We start from the raw sequence: 25,147 nt of genomic DNA, 5'->3' as shown, positions 1-25,147 counted from the left end.
CCCTCTTCTTTTTGTAGTTGAAGTGTCCTATACCTGATTCTTGGTCTCTTTCCGGCCCAGATAAATCTAGATATAAGTTTGTCCCAGAGTCTGAATTGTGTTTCTGGAATCATCTGTGGAATGGATTGAAAAAGCTATAACAGCCTCGGTAACACACTCATTTTTATTACCTCAATTCGTGTCTCAAAATCCATGTTAAAGGTTGACCACCGCCCAATATCCATCTTAATATTATTATTAATGTTATTACAATTTGTAATGTTTTAATGAGATCTTTTGTCAATATCATACCTAGATATTTAATTACTTTAGAATTCCATTTGATTTTATATTTTTCTCTAATTTCTCGGCCTGGGGAATAATTCAGTGTAAGAATTTGTGTTTTTGCTATGTTTAATTTATAGCCTGAGTATTTACCATAATCTTCTAATATCGACATCAGATTAGGAAAGGTCCTATCAGGGTCATGGAGATCCACAATGACATCGTCAGCGAAGAGCCCTATGAGATGCTCCTGCTTTTCTATATGGATTCCTTTTAAGTTGTTACTTTGTCTGATCATTTGTGCCAGTGGTTCAATAAATATAGCAAACAAGGTAGGGCTAAGACAACATCCTTGACGAGTTCCTCGCTGTAAGATAAATATATCAGTTAGGTGTCGCTGTAGGTTCTTGGTAGAGGCCTTGGATACATTGTATTAAATGTTCTTGAATCCATAGTTTCCCCAAGACCTGGTACAGACATCTCCAATTGACACAGTCAAAGGCCTTTTCTGCATCAAAATAACAAATTAACAATAAAATTAATATGAATTTGGGTTTAAATGGAGCATTTCTTTCATCAATATTCCGATTTTCCATACATTTACTACCAAATTAAGGAGTTCTTTCCTGAGAATTTGTTAGAAAATTACAGAAATCATTATTTCTCACATATTGTTAAGATGTATGTCTGCAGTGTAAGGTTTTCTGGCACAACTTCACCTATTTCCAAGGTACATGGAAAAGGGAAAATAGTCTAAAAAGGTCCACATCTGCATCAGAACATGTGGCAGATGAGACAAGATGTGTATGAAAATGTATATCAGATAAATTGTGTATGAAGAGATTCCTAACAAGGATTGCTAATAATGAAACAAAAAATTACAAACACTTCTTCTGTGATGCTTGTGTCCTCTCTGACTGGCAGCTCTGCAGAGGAAAGACTGGCTGCAGGAGATAAACGTATGAATCAGCAGATAATGTCCATGCAGCAGCGTGAGACTCTGAGCTCTGCTGATCCGACTCTGTGACAGCCGGAAGTGACAGAGGATGCCGCGCTGCGCTCACTGGATCTCATCTTGCACAAACTTGATAATCTCCAAGAAACAATGCACAGGCAGCGAGGCTGGAATGACGAGAAGCAAGAGCGTTTATTTGTCATACTTTTATAAATGGGTCACAGGCCAAGCTCACAGCCTTCAGGCAACAGATTTACTTTCTCTCAGTCTACACACACACGCGCGCATACACACACACACACACACACACACACACACACACACACACACACACACACACACACACACACACACACACACACACTCATATTATTTTATCTCACACACAAGAAACACATCTCCAACTCACTTTCAAGGGGAGATATTTAAAACAAAAGCAAAGACACAGTATTTGCTCCTCATTATTCGTCTATTTCTTTTTTCCCATGCCGTAGTGGCAACAAAGCACAGGTCGTGATGCATTTTAATACGAGCACACGACATCGGCTATAAAGCAGTAAAAATAGGCCCACAGCATTTAGCGGATATGAGTAATGGCAGCATGCTTACACATGCGCCCTGTACTGCACCTATACCCTCTCATTATGGCAAAGGCTCTCCATTCACAGTTAGCCACTGGCGATAAGTGCATTTTCAGCTCAGCCAGCAAATATAAAAATGTTGGGAGAGGATATTCTGACTTGCCATGATGATAAAATAAATGTTTATGAAGGTATTTATGACCATCGGAGAGCAAAAGTTTAATTTTAACAAAAAAAAAAAAAAAAAAGTCACTGCGGTACCTTTATAAGGACAAATGGGACATTTTTGGACGGATACCTGGTGATATCAAAGGAAATTCAAGAAAGAAACACACACTCATGCACCCAAACACACACTCTCACATACAAAACACATAATAATAATAAAAAAAAAAACCAATATCCTTGTTCAAATCTAAACATCACTGACAACTTAAATGCCTTTACAAAACATCTTCTAGCACACATATTCAAACCCTGACAGAATATCCAAAAAGTTTAGCATCGCATTTATAAATTAGATACACCGAGTAGTAATTTAAATTACGCATTTATATTATATATGTTAAGACTGTTAAACCACAGCAGGGGGAGGGGGGCTCAAAGTGGGCGAACGGATACGTTTCAGAGAAGGAAAAAAAACAACCTTCTCAGGCAGACGAACTATACAAAGCACCAAAACTCAAGATAAATTTACAGCCAGAGTCGCCACTTAACACACGATATCGGTTCAGATGTCTAAAGGTCACCCTGTTGTTCGGGACAGAGACAGCAGGTGGCGCTGCAGCACAGCTTTGCTCTGGGAGGTCGTCACTGGTCTTTCTCGTGCATCTGCTGCTGCATCTTATTCAGCATCTCCTGCATCCTCTTCAGCTGCGGACAGAGAGGACGGATTGGAGGGTTTAAGAGAGATAATGCAGTGAAGGATTTAGATTGAGCAAATATAAAAATAGTTTCTAATATGCTGCAAGTGTATCTAAATTAGATGCTGAGGAAGGTGTTTGTACTTTTAGGATTAGGCTGGTGATTTACTATATTTTCTTATGTATACATGCATTGTGTATGTAAAGCCTTTTTTATAGATGTTACACTTCTGCCTTACTATTTGGTTGATTCAACCATCAGACTGTACAATACCAAAGCTCCCGGTACCTCCAACTCCCATTAAAAAAGACTGATGCTGTCCTTACTGTGTAAACCAGGAACATTGCACACATGTATATCATCTCAGGAACTTCTGCATATTACACATTTATTTATTGCAGTTTTATTTACATAGAGAGGGGGCTCAATAAAGATACATTGAGCCCTGTAACAATAGCAGCTGTCTGTGCTCGAACTGAAATAGTGAGAATAAAGTGAGAATAAAGACAGGAGCTGAAGTCGGTGCTAATCCTCATCTCGAGTAAAGATATGTGACGTATGCATGAAAGATAACAGCTCCCCATCTCCTACAAAAGAAATTAAAACATTCACTGTTTGTCCAATGTTGCGTCATACCTCCTCATCTTTCATTTTGATTAGTTTCTCAGTTTCCACATCTGGAGTGGACAGCGGCAGGATGGGGATGGGACTCTCCATACGGTTGTCCTGAGCCAGTTTACTGAGAGAAGAAGAAGGAGAAGAAAGGGTAGAAAAGGAAGAGGAGGATGAGGAGAGGTGAAGTAGGCAAATCTGAACTGAAATCTGTTAACATCAGCAGTTTTCTGTGATGTACAAAACCCTCTCACATCAGACTCTTTTGCTTTGTCTTAACACACCTGGTCATCTCCTGTATGCACTGTGCTCTGTAGTTCTCATAGTGGACGTCGCAGGTCACATCTTTGAGGTCGTGCATGTGCGAACGAATCAGCATGTTCCTCAGTTTCACAAAGTCACAATGCGACTGGTTTTCCACTGAAAACAAACGAGTAGAATCAATTAATAATCCGAGCTGTGACATTCAAACTGTGTTTATTATGTTTACACGTCTGTGAAATATACACAAATATATGAATGTACCTTCAACAATCCCCCAGGGGTACAGTCTCCCTCTCACTCTCTGCCCTCGAGCTTCCACCACTGTGTTACTGCCGATCACAGCGAACGGGGTGCACTCCTGCACACAGAGACACACATGAAGGAGGGATGTTTAAAAAAAAAAAAAGATTCATATCTGTCCAGGTGAAGCTGATCTAGTCCGTCCTACCCTGATACAAATTCACAGAGTTACATGTTCACAAAACACAGAGCAGCTCAAGAGAACCGTGACTGTAACCGCTGAGACAATTAAAAAGCTGTTTGTTTTCTTTTCCAAGATCAGATTTTCTCAGCTGATAAGTGGATTTATTTGTCACAAATGAACATCTGTCACCTTTGAGCTGCTCATACTCTTCAATTTAAAACCACTCAAAGGTTCAGTTCACACAAAAGACATTTTCCCACTTTGTTCTGGTGCAACAGCCAAACATTTTCCGTCAAGACCCACTTTAGAAGCTTAAAAACATCAAACATAATCAAGCAGTAAAAAAAAACAGTGACAAAAAGAACCAAATTAAATGTTCCTGTAAAAACTTTGTCAAGAAAACAGCTGAGTTACTGCTGAGCAAATACAAATACACCAACAATCACTTTTTGCTGCTATGTTGACAGTAAACATGAGAAAAAGATTGAGGTTTTCATATTTTGGAGCTGATGTTTTTCTTTACTTCTCTGCTAAATCTGTCCATCTTTTATTATTCAATCAATCAATGCAGCATGGTCCCAATACACTTTACAATTAGAAAGAACACATTAATCTTGCTGACCTGAATGTTACTAGTCTTGCTGGCATCAGAGGATTTATTTTTCTTTTATTTGTGGATTCATAAACCTTTTTCCCTGCAGAGTCTTTGGACTCTTTCTGCAATCAAGAAACACCTGACGCCTAAATGCTTGAGCTCCTTTAACTTTTTAGCACTTTGCTGATGCGTGTACCTAATGACAAAATGTAAAAGGTAGCAATTCCAGCAACAATTAAACTGCAATGCTGAAATTAATAATGTTATTAGTATCACCTAAGTCAGAAAGTGTCTGCTGTGAAAAAGACGACTTGAGCCATGAAGGTAGTTTTGGTTTTATGTATCCATGCTGTGACAAATTTGAGATTTCTGCTACCACCCGATACGTTGAAGGGGAGTTTTGTCTGTGATGCTCGAAGTAAAGATGAAGCAATCAGCTGATCAATGGATTGGTTGATGGACAGAAAATTAACCAGCACCTATGTTGATAATTGATTTATCATTTTAACACCATTTTTTAAACCAAAATTTCCCAAACTCTGTAGCTGCAGCTTCACCGATGAGGAAAATAAACAGTTTTTTTATTTGTATATTATCATTGTAAACAAATTATCTCTCAGTTTTGGAGATAATTTGTGGGGATATCAACTATAAGCTATATACTATAGCTATAAACTATAAACTAGGTATGTGAAACATGTTTTTTTGTCATTTTAATACAGCCGATAACATCATATCTAACAACCACATCATTTAACAGAGCAGATGTGAATATAAAATCAGGCTGTTTTGAATTTATTCAGATACATATTGTAGTAAGAATGAAGCGAGCAGTGTGTTATTTGAAATTGTGTCATCTCACTTATTTACTGTTGAGTATAATGACTGTAATCTGCAGCAGTGAATCAGAGGATAATCTGCTCTGACTCACCTTCAGCTCTTTGTCAAGTTGTTTGAACTCTTCATCCTCATCGGAGTCACATTCAGGGAACTGGTACACTTTGATCCCAAACTTGTCTATTTCCTCTCGTATCTAGATTCACACACACACACAACACACACACAGGAAAATTAGAATAATTATTACAGTCAATAGGCTGCAACACAAACATGCTGACTTCACCGTGATGCTGCAGTTGTGGGACTCACTCGGTCTTTGAGCTTCTTAATCTCGTTGGGCGTGAGACAGTCGGCTTTTGCGATGAGAGGAATTATGTTCACCTTTTCATGCAGAGCCTTCATGAACTCAACATCCACCGGACGCAGCCTGCGGACAAAAAACCAGACTGAGCGTCAGAGTGAAGTGATTAAAGTCCTTCACATCAAAACAGGTGATGATTACATGCAAAACTGTGTGTGTGTGTGTGTGTGTGTGTGTGTGTGTGTGTGTGTGTGTGTGTGTGTGTGTGTGTGTGTGTGTGTGTGTGTGCGTCTTATTACCCATGTCCAAATGGAGGGATAAAGTAGAGGCAGCAGTGGACTCGGTTGTCCTGGATGTTCTTTCTGTTCAGTCCGCTCTCGTCCCTGAAGTATTGTTCAAACTGCTGATCGATGTAGTCTGTGATCGGCTTCCAGCTACACCACACACACACACACACACACACACACACACACACACACACACACACACACACACACACACACACACACACACACACACACACACACACACACACACACACACACACGCACACACTCTACATTAGCATCACCTTCAGGTTCAGTGAATTTAAGCGAGCAGGCTGAATCAGGCAAATGTCAGATCAGCAAGATGTCCAGCTCACCACTCGTTGTTGTTGACGGCGTCTCCAAACCCCGGCGTGTCTACAATGGTGAGCTTAAGCTTCACTCCTTTCTCCTCGATGTCGACTGTGTGTTTAATGATCTCCACGGTTTGGTTAATACGCTCTGAAAGACACCGACAAAGAGAAGGTGAAGGAAAGTGAGTGATGTTGAGAAAAAGAGCTGAAACAGCAAGATCTGGGTGCAAAATAAGCCCAGGTGGATCAATTAAAGGGTTTAATTGCTTTTCTGTTCCTTTTGAATAATTGATTGGTATTATTAAACTTATCACCAGGCTGCAAATGCATCAACCATGTGGCACTGGTGGATAAGGCTCGTTAAGTTGTATATTTTTGTTGACAAATGTGTCATTTCTTACTTCTCTACCCTATCTGTGGTTCTCAACACTAATCCTGTTAAGCATTCTCCATAAATCTGTAAAACTGGAACATAAATATATAGCTCTATGTTCATCAAAACAGCTAAATAATTTCCTAAAATAGCCGCGTACTGGAGTTTTAACAAATGTTACTCAAATAGGAGTTCATATTTCATTTGTTTGGGACTATGTACAGCTGCACGTTTGGTATATGAGGGATCGAATGAAAATAAACAGTGGCAGTATTCATCATAATGAGGGAACTGTGTAGTTTTTGGACAACAGTGGAGCTCTATGACATATCAGCCACTGACTACTACACAGATAAAACTTGTTCACAGGATCAATTCATTGTTGATCATGGGTGCATCCACTGCATTGCAGTATTTTATTCAGAGTATCTGAGTCATGTAAAAGCGTCCACTGAAACAATAGTTGAGCAGGATTGTCTGCAGCATCAAATGTTGCAATTAATTCAATTACAAATGAAGAAATTGAACATAACTTCGTCACTGCAGCTGTGTGACAAGATTTAATTTAGGACAGACGCACTGGGTTATAAAAATAACTTTTTTATAACTTTTTTGACTTCAGAGCGCATTTATTTACCAATCACAGCCGTGCAACAAACATTCACAGAGCAGAGCGTTTCTTCTGACTGATACAGAGAGATAATAAATAGCACGAAGACTCACCCTCAGCATTCAGTAACTTCCTGTCTTTGTAGAGGTCTGTGAGGAACAGGCTGTTGACCAGCGTGGATTTACCCATACCAGACTCTCCTGCAGCACACACACACACACACACACACACACACACACACACACACACACACACACACACACACACACACACACACACACACACACACACACACACACAAGCAGTGAGTTATTATAATGTGTGTAAACCTAAGTACCTGAACTACTCTAAAACAACACTGCTGCAGACAGATGCTGATACAACTTTATTCTCATTTAGAGGCTGTAGTTTATAATCTCTATTTATATTGATGAGACAATATAAATAGACTGAACACCTCCAAATACAACAAAAACTGAACCATGATCACAGGATTCACTGCAGGGCTGTTGCTTTCTTATTGGGTACATGTAAGTAAAACTAATGCAGTCTGATATTATAGCCATCTAAAGAGATGCTAATTCAACTTTATGGTCATTTAGAGGCTGTAGTTATAGTTATCTCTATATATATTGATGAGGGTAGACTAAACATCTCTTAATACAATTCAATATAATTCAACAGCCTCATAAACTACAGTTGGATCGCCTCTCTACAACAGTTTCAATAAAAACCATTATAACAATATTCATTGCTTCTTCTCCTGTATCAGACTGCACTTCACTGTACTTTTAGCAGGGTGAAGCTAATAAACAGCCCGCTGAGTGTAAGTCAACTAAGATCCATCATGTTTCAAACTGACCCGCCACCATCAGCGTGAAATCGAATCCCTTCTTCACAGACTTCCTGTGGACCTGGTTGGGCAGAGTTGCAAAACCGACATACTGTTTCTCCTGGAAGACAGAAAAAGAAAAAGTATTTAGTGTTAATTCATGTTTTGTGAGTAATTAACTGTCAATAATATAAGGTTGCTATGAATACTTATTCTTATTATCAATGTATCTGACAATGAATGAAGATTGATACAATCAGTTGATTAACTGAATAGTCAACATCTTCATTTTCAAGAAAAAATGCCAAATATTCTCTTTTTGTATCTTTTAAATTGGGAGAATTTGATGCTTTTCTTTAACAAGATATGTGATGACCAATTTGGACTTCAGGAAACTATGATCAACATTTTTAAAATAATTTTCTGATCTTGTAGGGACGGAGCGACAAAATGAATGAAAAAGCTGCTGCTTTTCTTTGACTCATGTGACAGTTAATCTTGGGGTTGTATTGGAAATTGTGATAGGCATTTTTCACTATTTTCTGACATTTTTAAGCCAAATGATGGACAGATTCATCAAATTAATCAATCTGCTAAAGGTAACAAAAATAATGGAGAGTCCCAGCCATTAAGTCAAATTTCTTGGACCTCAAATACAAAATCCCCAAATTACTCACAAAACAAAGAAAAGTAGCACGAAAAAGGCACAAATTCTCACATTTGGAAAACTGGAGCTGCTGGGAACACTTAAGAACCCTGAATGATGCTTTATTGATTATCTAAATAGATGCCAATTATGTTTCTGTTATTCGACTAATTGATTAATCGACTAATAATTTCAGCTCCACAACAACACATCAAAAACTAAAGGCTGTAAAACAGATGCAGAAACCAAATAATTGTCAAATGTGAAGACAAAATGGGTCTAGCAGCCTCTGACGCAATTAAACAACCACAACAGACAGACAGAGTCTGAAATGCACAACATCTACGACTGCATGGAAAAACATGTGCACAGCTGAGAATAACTACCAAGATTTTCCACTCAAATGTCTCACACAAAGAACCACTGGATATCAGTCTCTACAGTATCTGTGTCGGACAATATAGTTCTCAGTCCTGTAGGTTTTCTCTGCTGCATCTGGCTGGACGTCATCTTTACCCTTCAGTACGTGCTGACATGAGCGGATAAAAATACACACTCGAGGCCCGTCGGTTGCGGGAGAGCAGAGGGCATTCACACATGGACAGAAGCTGCATTGAACAGACCTGAAAAGCTCTTTTCACTCTGCAAAACACACAGTCAGCATCCTCAAACGCTGTCATAACTTGTCACAGGCATTTCCAAAAGTCCCCCTCGGGTGGGACTTGCACACGCACTCGGACATCAGGCGGTGCAATCAGTGCATGGCACACATGTTCACCAAAGCTTCAGATAAATCAAAAAACAATCATGTAAGCGCCTGGGAGAAAACATAAATCATCTCAGTGGTTAATCTGTCACGATGCTGAAATATCCCAAAGACGCCAAAGATGCTGGCAGTGATTGTTGTATCCTGAACTTTTTATTTTCCCCCACTCGTTTCGTCTATTTTTCACCCGTTTTCCTGCAGAAATCCAACTTTTTTACCTTCTGTCTGGCAGTTCTCACTCGTGGGCACAGCAAACGTTCCACCAGTTTCTCTTGCAGCATGATGGCATCCATCCTAATCCGCTCCAACACTGACAGACGAAAATAGCCACGGGTCTCAGAAAGTGAAAAAAAAAAAAAAAGAAAGAAAGAAAAAAAAGAGCCCAGCAGGGGGACAACGGGCTACAGCAAAATTTGAAGCCTTGTTATAAAAACTCCTCTCACTCTCTCTCCGTCTGCTCCCAACTTGTCTCACTTCTTTCCTGTTTGTGCACACTCTATATGTGCCTTTGTTCCTCCTCCTTTCCTTCTCTTGCTTTCCTTTTTCTTTTCTTTTTCCCCTGCCCTCTTTCTGTCTGTCTTTCCTCTGCCCTGCAGCGGTCCGGTTCTCCCTGTTCAGACAGGTACGGAGGAATTCTCACGGAGAAAGGGAGGGAGATGGAGAGAGAAATGGAGAAAGAGAGGCGGTAAGAGAGAGGTGGCAATTTGAGGGAGGAAACAAGGGAGGGATGGAAGGGGCTGAAAAAGGAGAAAGGTCTAAAAGAAACTCATTCATTCAGCTTGTATTCCCCCGTCTCCTCCAACCCCTCCCCACCAACAGCTCCACCGGTTGGAAAATACAACTTTGCACTGACAGGAATGACCACCAACGCTCAAAGTGAAGAAACAGACAGACAGACAGATGAAGAGAAAGTGTTGGTTTACCTCAGCGTTAAAAGATGTGACACAAAAGAAACCTGTTTGAACTTGACGGTGACAAAAGTGGTGGTGAGACTCAGAACAAACAACAGATAACCACACAAACGGCTCCACATACCTGTGGAGTGACACCGATGATTACTTCATCACGGAAATTACCTCGTCAATCCATATTGTTCAGTAAGGGCTCTGTCTGTCCACTATCATTATTTACACTATTTTACTTCTTAGAAGAAGTACTTAAGTAAAAGTACTTCATTCAAAAGAGGTAAAAGTTCAGAAGTATTAACAGAAAAATGTTCTCAAAAGGCCTCTGTCAGTAATGATTCATAGAACACATTATACTGGTTTAACCGGTCAACGTAGAGGCATTAATATTACAATTATATATTACCATATTTTTATGTAAGATAGGAAGTTAGATCCCATGGTTCCCAACACAAGGCTCAGGCCCCTCTAAAGGAAACAAGATAGATTTAAGGATTTTGATTCATTTTTCAGACTTTTCTCTAATCTTTACTTTTATTTTGTAGAATATTGGATAATTTTCTGGGCCTTAAATATTAATTTAAAGGAAACCATCTGAGATGTGTAGAGGGCTTAAGGGGTCACGAGTTAACCAGTGGTTTAAATCTTTAACAATGCACTGTATTTTAAAAGCTTGTGTTTTTGTGTAAATCCTAATCCGAAAAGCAGGCTAACTTGTAACAATAGCTGTTTGATAAAGGCGGTGGAGTAAAAAGTACAATGTTTCTGTTCACAATGTGGATGTAGAATAAAATATAGATATATTAAAGTACAAGTATCTCAAAATTATACTGAAGCACAGTTTGAGTAAATGTACTTTATGATGCTCTGCCACCAGCAGCTGGTTTCAGTCAAAAATTATGTTGCTAAGCAACCACTGCAGCAGTTTAATTGACACTGTCAATCAATGAGTGCATCTACATGTGCATTAATGTCCTGGTTTTGAGTCTGATGCTGTTTTTGATATTTGGGATACAGTGTTTACATGAAACATGAGAAACCCCTGAACACATGATCATATAATAATGATCAAAACAGTATCCTGGTTTCTGATCGTCTGCCTGCAGGTGTGTTTTGATTTCTCACCCATTAGCCACTATGACGTGTTTCACAAATATGAAGAAGGTGTTCACATGCCACAGTCTCCTGTATCAGTATTAATTCACTCAATGCTGATTTTAGTTCATATATGTCACATACTTTACATCAACCTAATGTATTTTGCTCGGTCATTTAAATAAAACAGATATCCATGGTGTAATGTATGCTAAATGTATGTTGTATGTATGAGTGGGCATGGGGGTAGGGGGTGGCGGGGGTTCAGTGAAAACAAAATTACTAAGAAGGGATGCTTTGGTTTTAAAAAGTTGGTCTAGACTGTAAAGAAAAGAATGTAAAGGAGATCAACCCCCATGTTGTCCATATTTGTGTGTGTGTGTGTGTGTGTATGTGTGTAGAGGTGATCGAGGTGCAGTCGATTGCTTCCAGATGTGACGGTGGTGTGTGCGTGCGTGGGTGTGTCCGGCTCATATATGATGTGGGCAGCAGAGCTTCAACGTTCTTTGAAATAAAAGAAGCTGACCTTTTCTTTTTTTTTTCTTCTTTTTTTTCTTTTCCCCATGTAGGCACACCCCGTCATGATGCCACGTACAGGATGTTACAGTCCCGCTCCGCACCACAGGAGGGAGACAGAAGACTCAACACGGATGAAATGTATCGAGTCTACATGAAACAATCCTGCTTTTTTTCAGTCAGGACGATGCGAATATCAGCGAGTGACGTAAAAAAGAAAAGAGTAAGGAAATATGAGGTTTGGGGTGTGAAACAGGGTCAGTAAAACTAAAATATGAAAAGATCCGACTGTGGAATAGTCTTATTAAAATGGCAATGGTCAGAATAAATAAGAGGGTGTTTGTGAAGAGTTGAGGAGGTGGATATGCTGAATATCTACATTAATAATTTGTGTTATAATGTTATTCAACTTTGAAGAAAAAATGGTTTGAAAATGTCTTGTAGAAGCAATAAAATTAAGGACATGCAGTACGTGCTTTTCAATGATTTTGAGCTAAATCAGATATTACATCTTGAATATCTATCTAGAAGCCAAAGATCTTAAGTCACACAGTTTGAAGCTGCTATTCTTCCTCTGGCCGCTGAAGTTGGTTGATACTGAAAAATATTCAGTAGAAAATGGACTATGGGACCTGTGTGATTTGGTTAAAGTGGAAAGTTTCTTTTGTATCGTACCAATCATGATGATTTAAGGGAGTTAATTTAGATCAAGCAAGAAACAGCTCGACAAAACCCTGGTGTACAGATGATCAAAAATGGGAATGTGTGTTTTAATTTTTGTGTGATTATGTATTACTGGATTAAAGTTTATTCTGATATTCTCATTTTTTGTGAAAGTTTCTTCTTTATATTTGCTGCTTGAGTTTGGAAACATATGCGGCACTGAGACGGGCTGGCTGGAGAAGATTATACGCATGACACAGTAATAAAAATGTAATTCATTCATTCATTCATGCTAGATGAAGGGTTTAAGTGATGGTAGAAAGAGAGCGACTGAGTGTGTAAGTGAGTGTGTGTAAGGGGGGTGGGGGTGGGGGGTCAACCTGAATAGAAGAAAGGAACAGATGTCTTGAAATGGTATTACAATAGCACCCCTAACTAAAACCAATACCCCCGCTCCCCTCCCAGTGTTTCTCAGAGTCCAGCTGTCCCCTCTCCTCATGCACACACACACACACACACACACACACACACACACACACACACACACACACACACACACACACACACACACACACACACACACACACACACACACACACACACACACACACACACACCTAAGACTTGTCAAACACACGATAAAACTCATGAAACATCAACAGAAGAGGACGTCTATCACTGCATGAACAACTGGGGTAAAAAAACAAAAAACTTTCACAAAATGATCCAACGTTTACCAAAAACGGGCCTGATGGGTAATTTTAAAATACAGAGAGGGAAAGTAGGACGTACGGCAGGTGCAGAGGGACATTCAGGACAAATCATGAAGATTCTGTAAAGCACTTGGACTGCAACTTATACTTATTTTCTGTGTCAATAAGCCATTTTTACATCAGGAATTTTGACTTGTCAAAGTAGGAGCACCACAGGTTGAATTATTAATGACAGTTAAATTGCATTCAAGTGAGGCACACCCTGGTTCTGGTATTGCGTTTTCACTGACTGAAATAAACCTACTGGGGCAATTACTGGAATGGAGCCACCATTGACGGTATTATTTACACCTGTGCCTTTCCTGCTTTGAAAGGTCAAAATGTCTCCTGTGTTTTTTGTCTGTTTATCGATATAATGTGAAACCAATAAGTCCATCTAACTCCTCCGAGCTCGACGTGACGTCTTCCAGCTGCATATTTGTTGTGGGCGACCATCTCAACCCCCAAAACTTACATTTTCAGTGATAAAAAACAAAAAGTAATCACTTTTAAGAAACACAAACCAGTGAATATTTGCCAATAAGTGACTTAAATGATTAAAATATTATAAAAACTGTTGTATTATGTTATCAAATAACTATGTGTTAAATGTCAGAAAGAACAACAGAATTTTTTTTTTTGAAAATGCAAACACATTTCATGACTCTTAAATTGTGACTTAAGAAGTTATTAATAATTTTAAAGTCATACTTGAGAGAACCAGGCTTCTTTTTGTTGAGTCTATGTGCTAAAGGTGTTTCACTGACCAGCTGCATTTATCCAGCACGAGCTGCATGATGAGATGATAATGACACGTCATCAACACGCCAACTAACTTGCTGAACTCTCTGAAGAAAGACCTGCTGTATTCAAACATGGGGTCTATCAGACATTACACTGACTTTGTACTTGAAAGTCAGTCCAATGTGCGGTCTGATTTGGAAATATGGGTTCACACAAACAGCTCCTTCGGGTAACATTTGGAGAATGTCAGGGTTACAGTGCATGTAATGTGGGAAAGGGGCTTTAAACTACTCAGCTACTTTTGGCAAGAAAATGTGCCCTTTTGAAATGGATTAAGGACACTCCTCCTACTGCCATGATGTGGTATAGAGATGTTTAATGTGTTCCACATGAAAAAAATTATCTCAAAGTAAATGTTCAAGAATTCACAAACCGACAGATTTCTGATTAAACGTACGATACACTGATGAAAGGACAATGCTCTCTGGGATTGAAGCCTTTGAGATGGGACAATAAACTGGGACCAATGATGGACTGATGATGGGACTAAAAGCTAAAATCTTCTAAAACCAAGATATATGGGGTGAGGCTGGACATTTCTGGACGGTTTTGTGTTGGTGCTGTTATGTTGTTGAGTTTTAATGTATGTTGAAATTAGTTCTGAGGATATTATAAAGATTAATAAAACTATAACTTTAAAAAAAGACGAATAAACTGTTAGCTGACACTCGATTAATTAATTAAAAAATCCGAACTAAAAGCAATTTGTCTGCTGCTTTGGAAAGTGTTGCATAAATAAAATCTGTTATTTGGACAACAACATGTTTAAAGAGATGAGGAAGATGTCCAGGATCCTCATGACTTTATGCCTCCAAGTTTTTTCTATTTTTTAAAAATCTTTTCTTAACAAAGACAAGAAGAAGTGCCTTTTTGTGTGTCACAATATGCTTTTAGACACTCTGCTTGTTTGTTTGTCACTCCGTCAGTACGCTGGACGTTGGTGCAGAGGCAGCGATCCAGAGATCAGACACTCAGTCAGCAGGCAGCACTCAACTTCTTCCTCTCGGTCATTCAAAGTCGTGGCCTTAAAGGAAACGACTCTCAAAAGAGCTCAGCAGTCAGCTTCATTCACTGCCAGCGTACGCACACATACACAAAACACACAGATTACACACAAATACTGAGACTAATCCAAATGCATCCGGTCCAGCAGAGTACCCATCGCTCCAAGACACTTTGAAGAGGCTACTGTATAGCTATTAAACACCGAAACATAGACACACACTGTAAAGCTGAACAAGACTCTTAAAATTGATATTTAACAACTAACTTCAGACTACACCCACGGAAAAATCACTGTAGACTGAGATTTTTCATTCAATCCAGTTTTAAACTGCCTGATCTCTTCTGATTGGTTCCACTGATTAACATGTTTTTACAGAATCTCTATTCTGAGTATCCGTTGTGATGTGTCCCATTTTGTGAGGACCCAGCGGGCACAAGACTGTCTTACTAACGCAGAAGAAGTACTTCTCAACTTTAATATTACTTCAATGCACTCAACTGCACAGATTCAGGTGTGTTAGCCGAGAAGCCGCAAGAGTCGCCTCAAGCAGAGATGAGGAGCAGGTCTGGTAACCTCACTTCTTTGTTACTCCACGCCTAAAGATTCTTTCCATTTTAAAACTTGTAGACACCAACTGAAGCTGATATATCAGACGTCATCACCTCCCTCTGGAGCCACAAAAGTCTTTATAAAACTTTTTCCACACATGCAAAAGTTCTCCAAAACATCTGGAAATACATTTTGATGTGTCAAATTGTTGGAGTTCCTCTTTAAAGCAAGTCTGCTGTATCTAAGCTTTACTGTGCAGCGGCAACTGTGCCCACAAGTGGTAATTACAGGATAATAATAAATATAAAATGTAGTGTAACAGCATCACAAGGCCGGACGAGTCGTTCAGTCAACAAACTGACACAATAATATTAGTTACATAGAAATATATTGATCTAATTTTTGCTAACAAGCGAGGGCTGCAACTAACAATCATTTTGATTACCAATTATTTCTTAGATTAATCAATTAAATGTCAGAAAATAGGGAAAAAACACTCGCTACAATTTCTTAGAGCCCTTGGTAACGTCTTCAAATGTCTTTTTTTGTCAGATCTACAGTAAAAAAACACAAAGATATTCAGTTTACGATCATGTATGACACCGAAAAGCTTAAAATGATCACATTTGAGAAGCTGAAACCAGCACGATTTTGACATCCTTGATTTAAAAAATGACTACACCGATTATTCGATAAACAAAATAGTTGCCAATACATTTTTTTCCCATCTAGTAATCAACCAATCATTGCAGCTCCACAGCAAACCCCACAAAGTATTACATTAAGCAGGCATCTCTATTGCTTATGAATTCAACTTTTCAGGAAGAAAGTGTTATTTCATCTTTAAGTTCTGTTTAAAAAGCATCACTATAAACAAGAAAAAAAGATTTAAACTTAACCCAGGAGGAATATTAATCTGACTGAGCTGAAACAATAACAGAAAAGCATCTCTGTCATTCTTGGTCTGCCAAAAGTAGCTAACTACAATCTGCTTTCACAAAATCTAAGTAAGTGAAGAAGAATTACTGGTCGACTTGCCATGATGTTGAAAATCAGCTTGGGTTAAAATTGGGTGTTGTGTTCCCGGTTTAGAGCAGCCAGACGGCCTGAAATGTAGCAATGAAGAGCAGTGACCTTTACTGATGACTTCTCTGCATCTCCCAACCGTCCAGCTGACACTTTCACACCATTAACCCCCAGTGCTTTCTCTAAATTGTTGCCTGCGACCCACTGGTGGGCCAGTGAGTGAGGCAAGAGAGAGGGGGAGGGAACGATAAGGGGAGATAGGAGGGATGAGGGTGGGGGAGACAGAGTGAGTGAGGGGGGATAAAGACAACATAAAGCCCACCCCCCTCCCTCCCTCTACTGTTTTCTCCCCTTGGAGATGAAAAGCCTGCGTGCTCTTGGCTCTTTAACATGCTAATCTGACAGCATGTAATTGGTCAGGCGACAGTAAAATTGCTTCACTGAAGGACACTTGGCTATCGTGGGCTAGTTTTAGCATCCGCCTGTTCAACAACAACAACAGACTTCTGTGGGAGTATTTCTTTCACCTCGAATTGTATCATAAACATCTAAAAAACCCAAATATTTAGCCAAAGGAATCAGCTGAATATATAGCAGGAAGGAAAGAGAAAGAGACACATGGATGAAGTCTAAAGTTTAAAGGATAAGTCTGGTCATGATTTCTATTTTTCTTATTGCCATCAAATCACAAAAAAAGACCAACAATGAACTGATCCCATTTTTAAAAATATATCTACAGGTTAATGTCTCCTGTAAAAACCAGAACCAGAACCAGTTTTGGTCTTTTTGTGGGTTTTGCAACATGGAACTGATTATTTGATTAATTGTTTGTCTACATCCGAAACGTCGGGGCATGTGAAAAATGCCTGATGTTGTTTGTTTTTTCTAAGCAACCATTAAACCTCACTAATTTTTTCCTTTTCAGAGATAAAAAACAGAGAAAACGCTGAAACTCATCATGTTTAATAAGCACAAATTTGGAAAAGAGCCACCTCTTGGATTTCTAATCTTATAATGGCTTAAAAATTTGAGTTTAGGTCAATCTTGACTTTAGAAAGAGAAGATGACAAAGACACTCAACTCAAGATCCAAATATTCATTTTTTGTTTGTCAGGTTATGTTTTCAAGGTCTTGAATTACCTGTCAAGATCAAAAAATCTAGATCAGATCTTCCTTATACTATAAGAGGAATATTGGCCAGATCTTAAATGTAACATTAAGGTGTTTTCTAGTCAAAAATGAACTTAAAAGTAATATCAGATTTTTTTGCATTTTATGGATTTTTGCTGTTTGTAACACCGGGAGGAGTTATGAAATAATCCTAATTCTCTTCATTTGTTTCATTGGATTACTGCTCAGACACTTTATCCCTGTTTCCAAAGAATTTGTAATACCAAACATATCAAGGCCGACCTGATACTTAAAAAGATTTTTTTCTTCAGAGAATTTTACTATCTGGGTCAGCCTTGAGTTACTTTCCAAAAGCTCTTTGAAACACATAGCCGAGGCATGACGGGCACTGCGACGTCATGTACAAGACCCAGAACAAAAGAGGAGAGAAAGATGTGACTTGCTTCAGGTATAAGACGAACCAAACACACCAACACTCACAAACACTCACGCTCCACTGGATCTCTGGCATTACATTCATGTTTGCAGCATGAGTAAGTGAAACTGTCGGCATGTGAAGACACTGCAGGGTAGAAACGCCTCAAGCACCTGAACGAGAACGAGAGCACCGACTATCATATAGACGGAAACCGCTCAGAAGAAATCATAGAGGGGCAGGAACACGCACACGTTTAAATTTCCATGTTAGTGAGGACATTTAAAACATAATGTATACCATGGTCCCTTACCCTTAACCAATTTCTAATCTTAAAACCAAGCCTGAATCCTCAAACAGCCCTTTGAAGATGTGTCAGAAAGTAAGGACCGATCAATGTCCTGACTTTCTCAAAACGTCATCCCTTCCAGGGTCTAAACAAAGGTCGTCACAAAGATAAACACACAAGTATGCACATACACATGCAAAACAAAGATGACAGAAACTGCTATATTGCTTTATAAAGCTGCTTATTTCAGATTAAGAGCATTTATAGAAGTTTTTTATGACGTAATTATTTTAACAGACTGAGGAATGTATAAAGTGTTTTTTGTTATAGCGTGTTCATATGTTCTTGACGTTATCTCAAGTGTCTCAACACTGCTCAAGTATTCATCTGTACAGCAACCTATTTATTAAATGTATTTAAATCTTGTGAACAAACAGCTGCCCGGTCATTACAAAGTGATGCTGTGCAGCTAAACATCATTCAAAACGACCAAAACTTTACGTTCTAGTGGAGATCACAACAAACAACAAACAAAACAAACATACAATACTATATGCTACGATACGATACGATACGATACTATATGATACGATGCGATATGATACTATACCATACTATACCATACTATATTATACTATACGATACAATACTATACCATACTATACTATATGATACGATATGATAGAATGCGATATGATACTATACCATACTATACTATACTATATGATACTATACCGTACTATACGATATGATACTATACCGTACTATACTATATGATACTATACCGTACTATACGATATGATACTATACCGTACTATACTATACGATACTATACTATACCATACTATACTATACTATATGATACTATACCGTACTATACTATACTATACGATACTATACTATACCATACTATACTATATGATACGATATGATACTATACCATACTATACTATACTATATGATACTTTACCGTACTATACGATATGATGCTATACCATACTATACGATACGATACTATACTATACCATACTATACTATATGATATGATATGGTAGGATACAATACGATACTATACGATATGATTCAATACAATACAATACTATACGATACAATACAATACGGACTCACATGGAACATACGGAACACAATAGAAATTATACAAAATGATAAAATACGACTTTATTGTTAGCTTACACTAAAATTACTTGTCTGTCTTTAGGCAATTCGATTTAGGAGGGTGACACACGCACATTAAACAGGGTAATGTGTATAAAATGATGCCTACGATGCAGCCATAAAAAAACTGTTATGGATTTGAATAATTCACTCTGTCGTTTCAGTGAGGAGCTGAAAATGTGACACTGTCGTACTGTGGAATAAGATGAATGGTCCAACCCTGAAGCTACTTTTTTTTTTTTTTTTAATGGAAAACTGGGTGTTAATATGGCAAATAGTGATCAAAGAAGATCATTCCTCGTCTTCTCTGCTAAAGAGCAGGAGGCCAAGAGGGGCTCAATCCACAGTTTAAACACCCAACCCAACCCCCCGAGGTGTGCCTGTTCCTGCTCTGCAGCTGGCCCTCAGTGACCATCCCATCTGTGGCAGCGAGAGTTTGCGTCTCGGGAGTGTTTGGGTTAAAGAGGGGAGGGCTGAGTAATGTGTGGTAGAGAAGAGAAATGGTGAGCAAAGTGTATCTGAACTTCTGAAGTGAAAAGTGACTCAACATCTGTTCGCTGCTCCGGGGAGAAATCAGCCTGACTGATGAGCTGTTTCCTTTTCACAGTGGTGACGACAAGGTGTGGCGACTTCCTCAAAGTAAAATGTTTTCTTTGACGATTAATCTCGATTAACCAATTACTCATTCCTCTTATGAAAGTCCAGGAAATTGTAGAAAATATCAAAGAGCCTCAGATGATGTCTTCAAATTACTTGTTTTGTTGGACGTTTATAACACACTATTATGCAGTTATATACATATATAAGGATTTATTAAGTGTTAATTAATACATGGTATTTGTATTTGCTATAATTTTGACGTTAATAAATGGCTTGTAACACACTACAATGTAATTTTTAGCACATATAGGAGTTTATAAATGTATTTGTTAATAGTTACACTTCCTGGTTACACTGGAACATAAACAAATATTTAATGACATCACAGCAAAACACAGTTGTGATTATATTAAACATCTTTGTAGGAGTGGTTATAATTGCTTACAAATAAGATGCATTAACAGACGCTTAATGTCCCTATATGTGCATACTACTACATTTTAGTGTGTGTGTTAGTGGAATCATTTGTGTCTTATATGATTGTTCTTCACTCTTTATCTTCTTTTAAGTCGCTTCTGAAAATTCACTTTTAGTGTAAAGCTTTTCCATAATCTTTATTCATTTATATACATATTTTATGTTATGCTGTGTTCCTCTTGTGCCTTCCCTGTACAGCACTTTATAATTGTTTGTTTTGATATAAATACACTTTATTGTTATTAGTACTATTATTATTACTTGTCCCTGTATGATTCTGACCCTAAAATTGGATGTTTCTATTTTAGATTATTAGAAATATCTCAATATTTACATTTGGTCAGCAGAGCTTTTTTAGTTATTGGCGGGTATCTGAATGTTGAAGCATCCTACATTTGTTACTCAAGTGCTTCACTAAGTCGACATTTCACAGTAAGCAGCTGATAAAACAAAATCTTTCTCTGTCAGCTCAGTTTCAGTTCTGATCTGTGATGGAAAATGTTCAGCGAATATCCGCCCACACGCAGAATAATCACCATACGGGATTGTGGGTAGGTCAGATGGCGTCGTCGTCCACTCTTTCATATCAGAGAAGGAGTGATGAAAAACGGATTTAAAAAAGACTGTTGCCTGGCAACGTCATATCATAGCAAAGGAAGTAATGGGAACATTCAGGCGATGTGAGGGGAAGGAGGAAGAGAGAGGAAGAGGAGAAGGGAGAGCAGATTTAGGATTTAGGATTATCAGTATTCTTTCATCAGTTATGACCTCAACCTTCAGCCAGTCACTGAGCACCATTAAGTTGCTTCCCAGCTCTGCTCTTCCTCCTCCTCTTCCCCTTCCTCCTCCTCCGCAGCCTGGCTGGCCCAGAATATGAGAGATTTCTCTCAAAGTACCCAACAGGGTCAGATGGAGTCGAGTGTGTGGGAGCGAAGACCGGATGAGAGCCAACATCAAAACTCTCAAGGTGTAAATACTGAGTAGTAATCTAAATAACTGAATCACTGAGAATCTGAGAGGCCGTGAATATCGACGTGAGAAAACAAACAGTTGCTTTGAGTGTAATTTTAGGTTATTTTAACGGTTACTGCACAAAGTGTAAATCTGCAACAATCATACTAATCCAGGTTTTCCAGCAGTCTAGTCATAAGCTTGTTTGTGTGTGTATGTTTGTGTATGTGTGTGTATCTGTGTGTGTGTGTGTATGCGGTGGTACCATGTGACCATTTCAAAAACTGGATTAAGTCCAACTGTGGACCGAATTTCTGAAAATCTGACCAGTTTATATCTGTAAACAGTGAGGGAGACAAAGGTCAACGGGAGACTAAATACTTGAGAAAAGATACTAAACACTGTGCAAAGAGACAATGGTGCAAGAATTTAGAATTCATTTTGTTTACAGGTACAGCTGTTTTTTTAATACTACTCATCTTTATATAAAAAATTTCAAAAAGTTTTTCATGTTCATCTAAAAATAATAATTTAGGTGCCCAAATTAATATTGTTGAATCAGGTATTATTTTGCTATAATAATTCCATTATAAGCTAATTTGGAGGCGATCTTTTAACGTCCAGTATGAACAGGGGCAATGACTGTCAGCAAAACTTGTTTCAAGGTTAATTTCAGCACCCGGCTGCTGTTTTGACTTGAAAAAATTGTGGGCGTATCCTTTAAGCATTGACTCAGAGTAGTACTTTTGTCTAAAGCTAATTACACCTTTTCTATCTACATACTTTTCACAAACATCAGGAGAAATATGGGGTTCAGCGTCTTACTCAAGGACTCTTCAAATGAGATCGATGCAACTATATTTCTACTTTAACATTAAATTTGTTTTGTGTCAGGTTTATTATATTTATCAGACAACCCCACACACTCTTATTACTTTGTAAACAAACATTTGATGCATTTGAGTGCAAAGACAAAAATGTGAATATAAGATGAGGAACAGCTGATGTGAATCTGCACTCAGTTGGCAGTTTATTATGTACACCAAGCTATAGCTATAGCAGAAACCTTATGGTCAGGCTGTAGTTTGTGGTGTTGCTGAAATGTAAATGAGGCATGTTTAAATATTTTGTGTACTCTATTTATAGAGTATACATTACAGTTCAGCAGCAAAAAAATGTACAAACCACCAAGATGACCACAAAGTCTAAAATCACCCCTCACCTCAACTGAATTACAGTATAACCATCATTAAGGTTGTATTTATTGCAGGGCTGAGAACCGCTGAATTAGACCATGGTTTAATGGTCCACAAGGGGTAATTTGTCATAGAATATTTGTTACTATAAAGCTTATTTATGCATTATTATTTTATTCATAAGTATGTTATGCATCAGAAACATTTACCCTCCCCACTTTTTGTGTCTCTAGCCTATTTGTATCATACTGTTGTTAATGAACACTATCTTAAAGTGCTCTGGATCATAGAATCGCCCAGCCTCTAAAATTCAAAACACACTGAGCACATGCAAACAAATGCCCCTCTACCGTCATCAGACACTACATGCTAGAGGAGGAGGAAGAGGAGGAGGAGGGGGGGACGGACCAGGGTCATCATAGATGCGACCTCCCCTGCAGGCTCATGTGGCAGCTGTGTTTCTCAGCTAAATTATGGCCAGGAAATGTTCACTACAGGCAGCCAACAGTAGCGACTGTAATCAGGAGTCGTGTTGATGCAACGCTGACAAGTAGGTCAGTGTATGACTTAACTCGGTGAGCGATAATCGTCAATAACTCTGCGGGCGGATGCAGGTCGGAGGAGGGGAAGGATGCTGCGTTTTGGGTACCATGTTGGATGCTCGCCTCTTGTGCGCCTCTGACGCACCGGCCTGCTTCACATACGCGTCTAAAAATGAAACCTACAACCCCCTTCCCCCCCCTCCTCCTCCACCCCCCACTACCACTGTCAGTCTGGTGATCACTGCTCAGCCTGTGATGGCATGGCCGCGTTTAAACCCCGATAGGCACACATTGAAATAAAACGCAAAAAATAGAGGCTACGAGTTAAAAACGTAAATATAATTGGCTGATGCTGCTGCAGCCGTGGCCATGCTCTGCGAGGCTGCATCCTTACAACAACCCTATAATAAAAAAGGCATTCTCAACAGCACTAAAAACACAGAATAAATACATTAAAAGACATCTCTTACCTCCGCGCTATCCTCTATTGGCCATTACAGGATGGATGAGAGGAGGAGGCGCAGGTGCAGGGATGCAGAGCGACGCCCAGAGAAAGAGAGAGATATGAAGCGATCATTGCACTGGATTCTCATTCAGAAATTAACACACAAAAAAAAAGATTACTGTGAGGTGAATACATGATAAATAATGCTCACCTGATTTAACCGGAATGCGGCTTTTGTATCTGATGTTGCTCGTCATGTTGGTCGCACTCCTCCCTCGATTTTTACCGAAGCGACGGCTCACTGAAAGCGGCCCCACAACTCGCCTCCGAGCCCCGGACAGACAGCAGGAGGGCGGGGCTGAGCTGACAGATGAAAGCTCCTCCTCCTCGTTGTCCTCGTCCTCGTCTTCCTCACCACAGCCCAGTCACCCTCCCTGCACACAGCTTTTTACAACTAGAAAGCCCTACAGGATGCCATGAGGAGCTCGGGGGTCAAAATTAGCACTGGCATCACTTCAAATCAATTCTTTATTAATAAAAGATTCACATAAATGTATTCTAGTTTTGATTAAAGTTTGCAAAATAGCAAGCCAGAGGGTTGAAGTTCCTGAGAATCTGTCCCAAAAAAAGTATGAGTAATGAGTGACAAGCTTACACAATACTAGCAATATTCATTATGCCATAATTCAAGGTCCAAATCAGTGAACTCCCCACAGGAAACTTGGTGGGTGTTTCCTGCTGTAGGCCTCACATCTCGTCCAGAAACACTCGACATGTATAAAAATATTTTGAATATCTCTCTTCAGAGCAACTGTGATGCTACTAGGAAACAAGTTCACGCTCGTTAAGGATTCCCTGAACTCTTTCTTTCTTTAAAAATGTCAGTGTGAATGTTTCCCGTAGACATAAACACATTCACAAACATACTGTAATTCCTCCTGCCAAGGCTAACACTTATTATTTATATCAATGGAGTGATAGCTGCCTCAAAAAAACTGCATTTACCACTTACCTCCTACAACTTTAAGTTCTTCACCGGTCGTCTGATGCACTAGAAAAGAGC

The 25,147-nt window shown here is 38.9% G+C and overlaps 1 protein-coding gene across 1 annotated transcript; it reads right to left on the bottom strand.

The window, feature by feature from the left end:
- Nucleotides 1-2,610: 2,610 nt before the first annotated feature.
- septin5a (septin 5a) lies at nt 2,611-9,839 on the bottom strand. The gene is made up of 11 exons (XM_062416737.1): nt 9,765-9,839; nt 8,165-8,255; nt 7,416-7,502; nt 6,344-6,467; nt 6,000-6,134; nt 5,709-5,826; nt 5,491-5,592; nt 3,802-3,898; nt 3,531-3,696; nt 3,301-3,403; nt 2,611-2,673 (listed from the first exon to the last, which is right to left on the bottom strand). The coding sequence occupies exons 1-11, from the start codon at nt 9,837-9,839 to the stop codon at nt 2,611-2,613; spliced, it is 1,161 nt and encodes a 386-aa protein (XP_062272721.1).
- Between the last annotated feature and the right edge of the window lie 15,308 nt (nt 9,840-25,147).

This window comes from Scomber scombrus, chromosome 4 (genome assembly GCF_963691925.1).
Source record: "Scomber scombrus chromosome 4, fScoSco1.1, whole genome shotgun sequence".
Lineage (NCBI taxonomy): Eukaryota > Metazoa > Chordata > Actinopteri > Scombriformes > Scombridae > Scomber > Scomber scombrus.
Note: the sequence above shows the minus strand (reverse complement) of the source record. Positions and strands in the feature narration are given on the sequence as shown.

Coding starts and splice junctions, on each gene's coding strand:
- septin5a (XM_062416737.1), bottom strand. CDS start 9,839: ATGGATGCCATCATGCTGCAAGAGAAACTGGTGGAACGTTTGCTGTGC. Junction 6,135..6,343: donor GCCGTCAACAACAACGAGTG/GTGAGCTGGACA, acceptor TGTGTGGTGTAG/CTGGAAGCCGATCACAGACT. Junction 2,674..3,300: donor TCAAAATGAAAGATGAGGAG/GTATGACGCAAC, acceptor CTCTGTCCGCAG/CTGAAGAGGATGCAGGAGAT.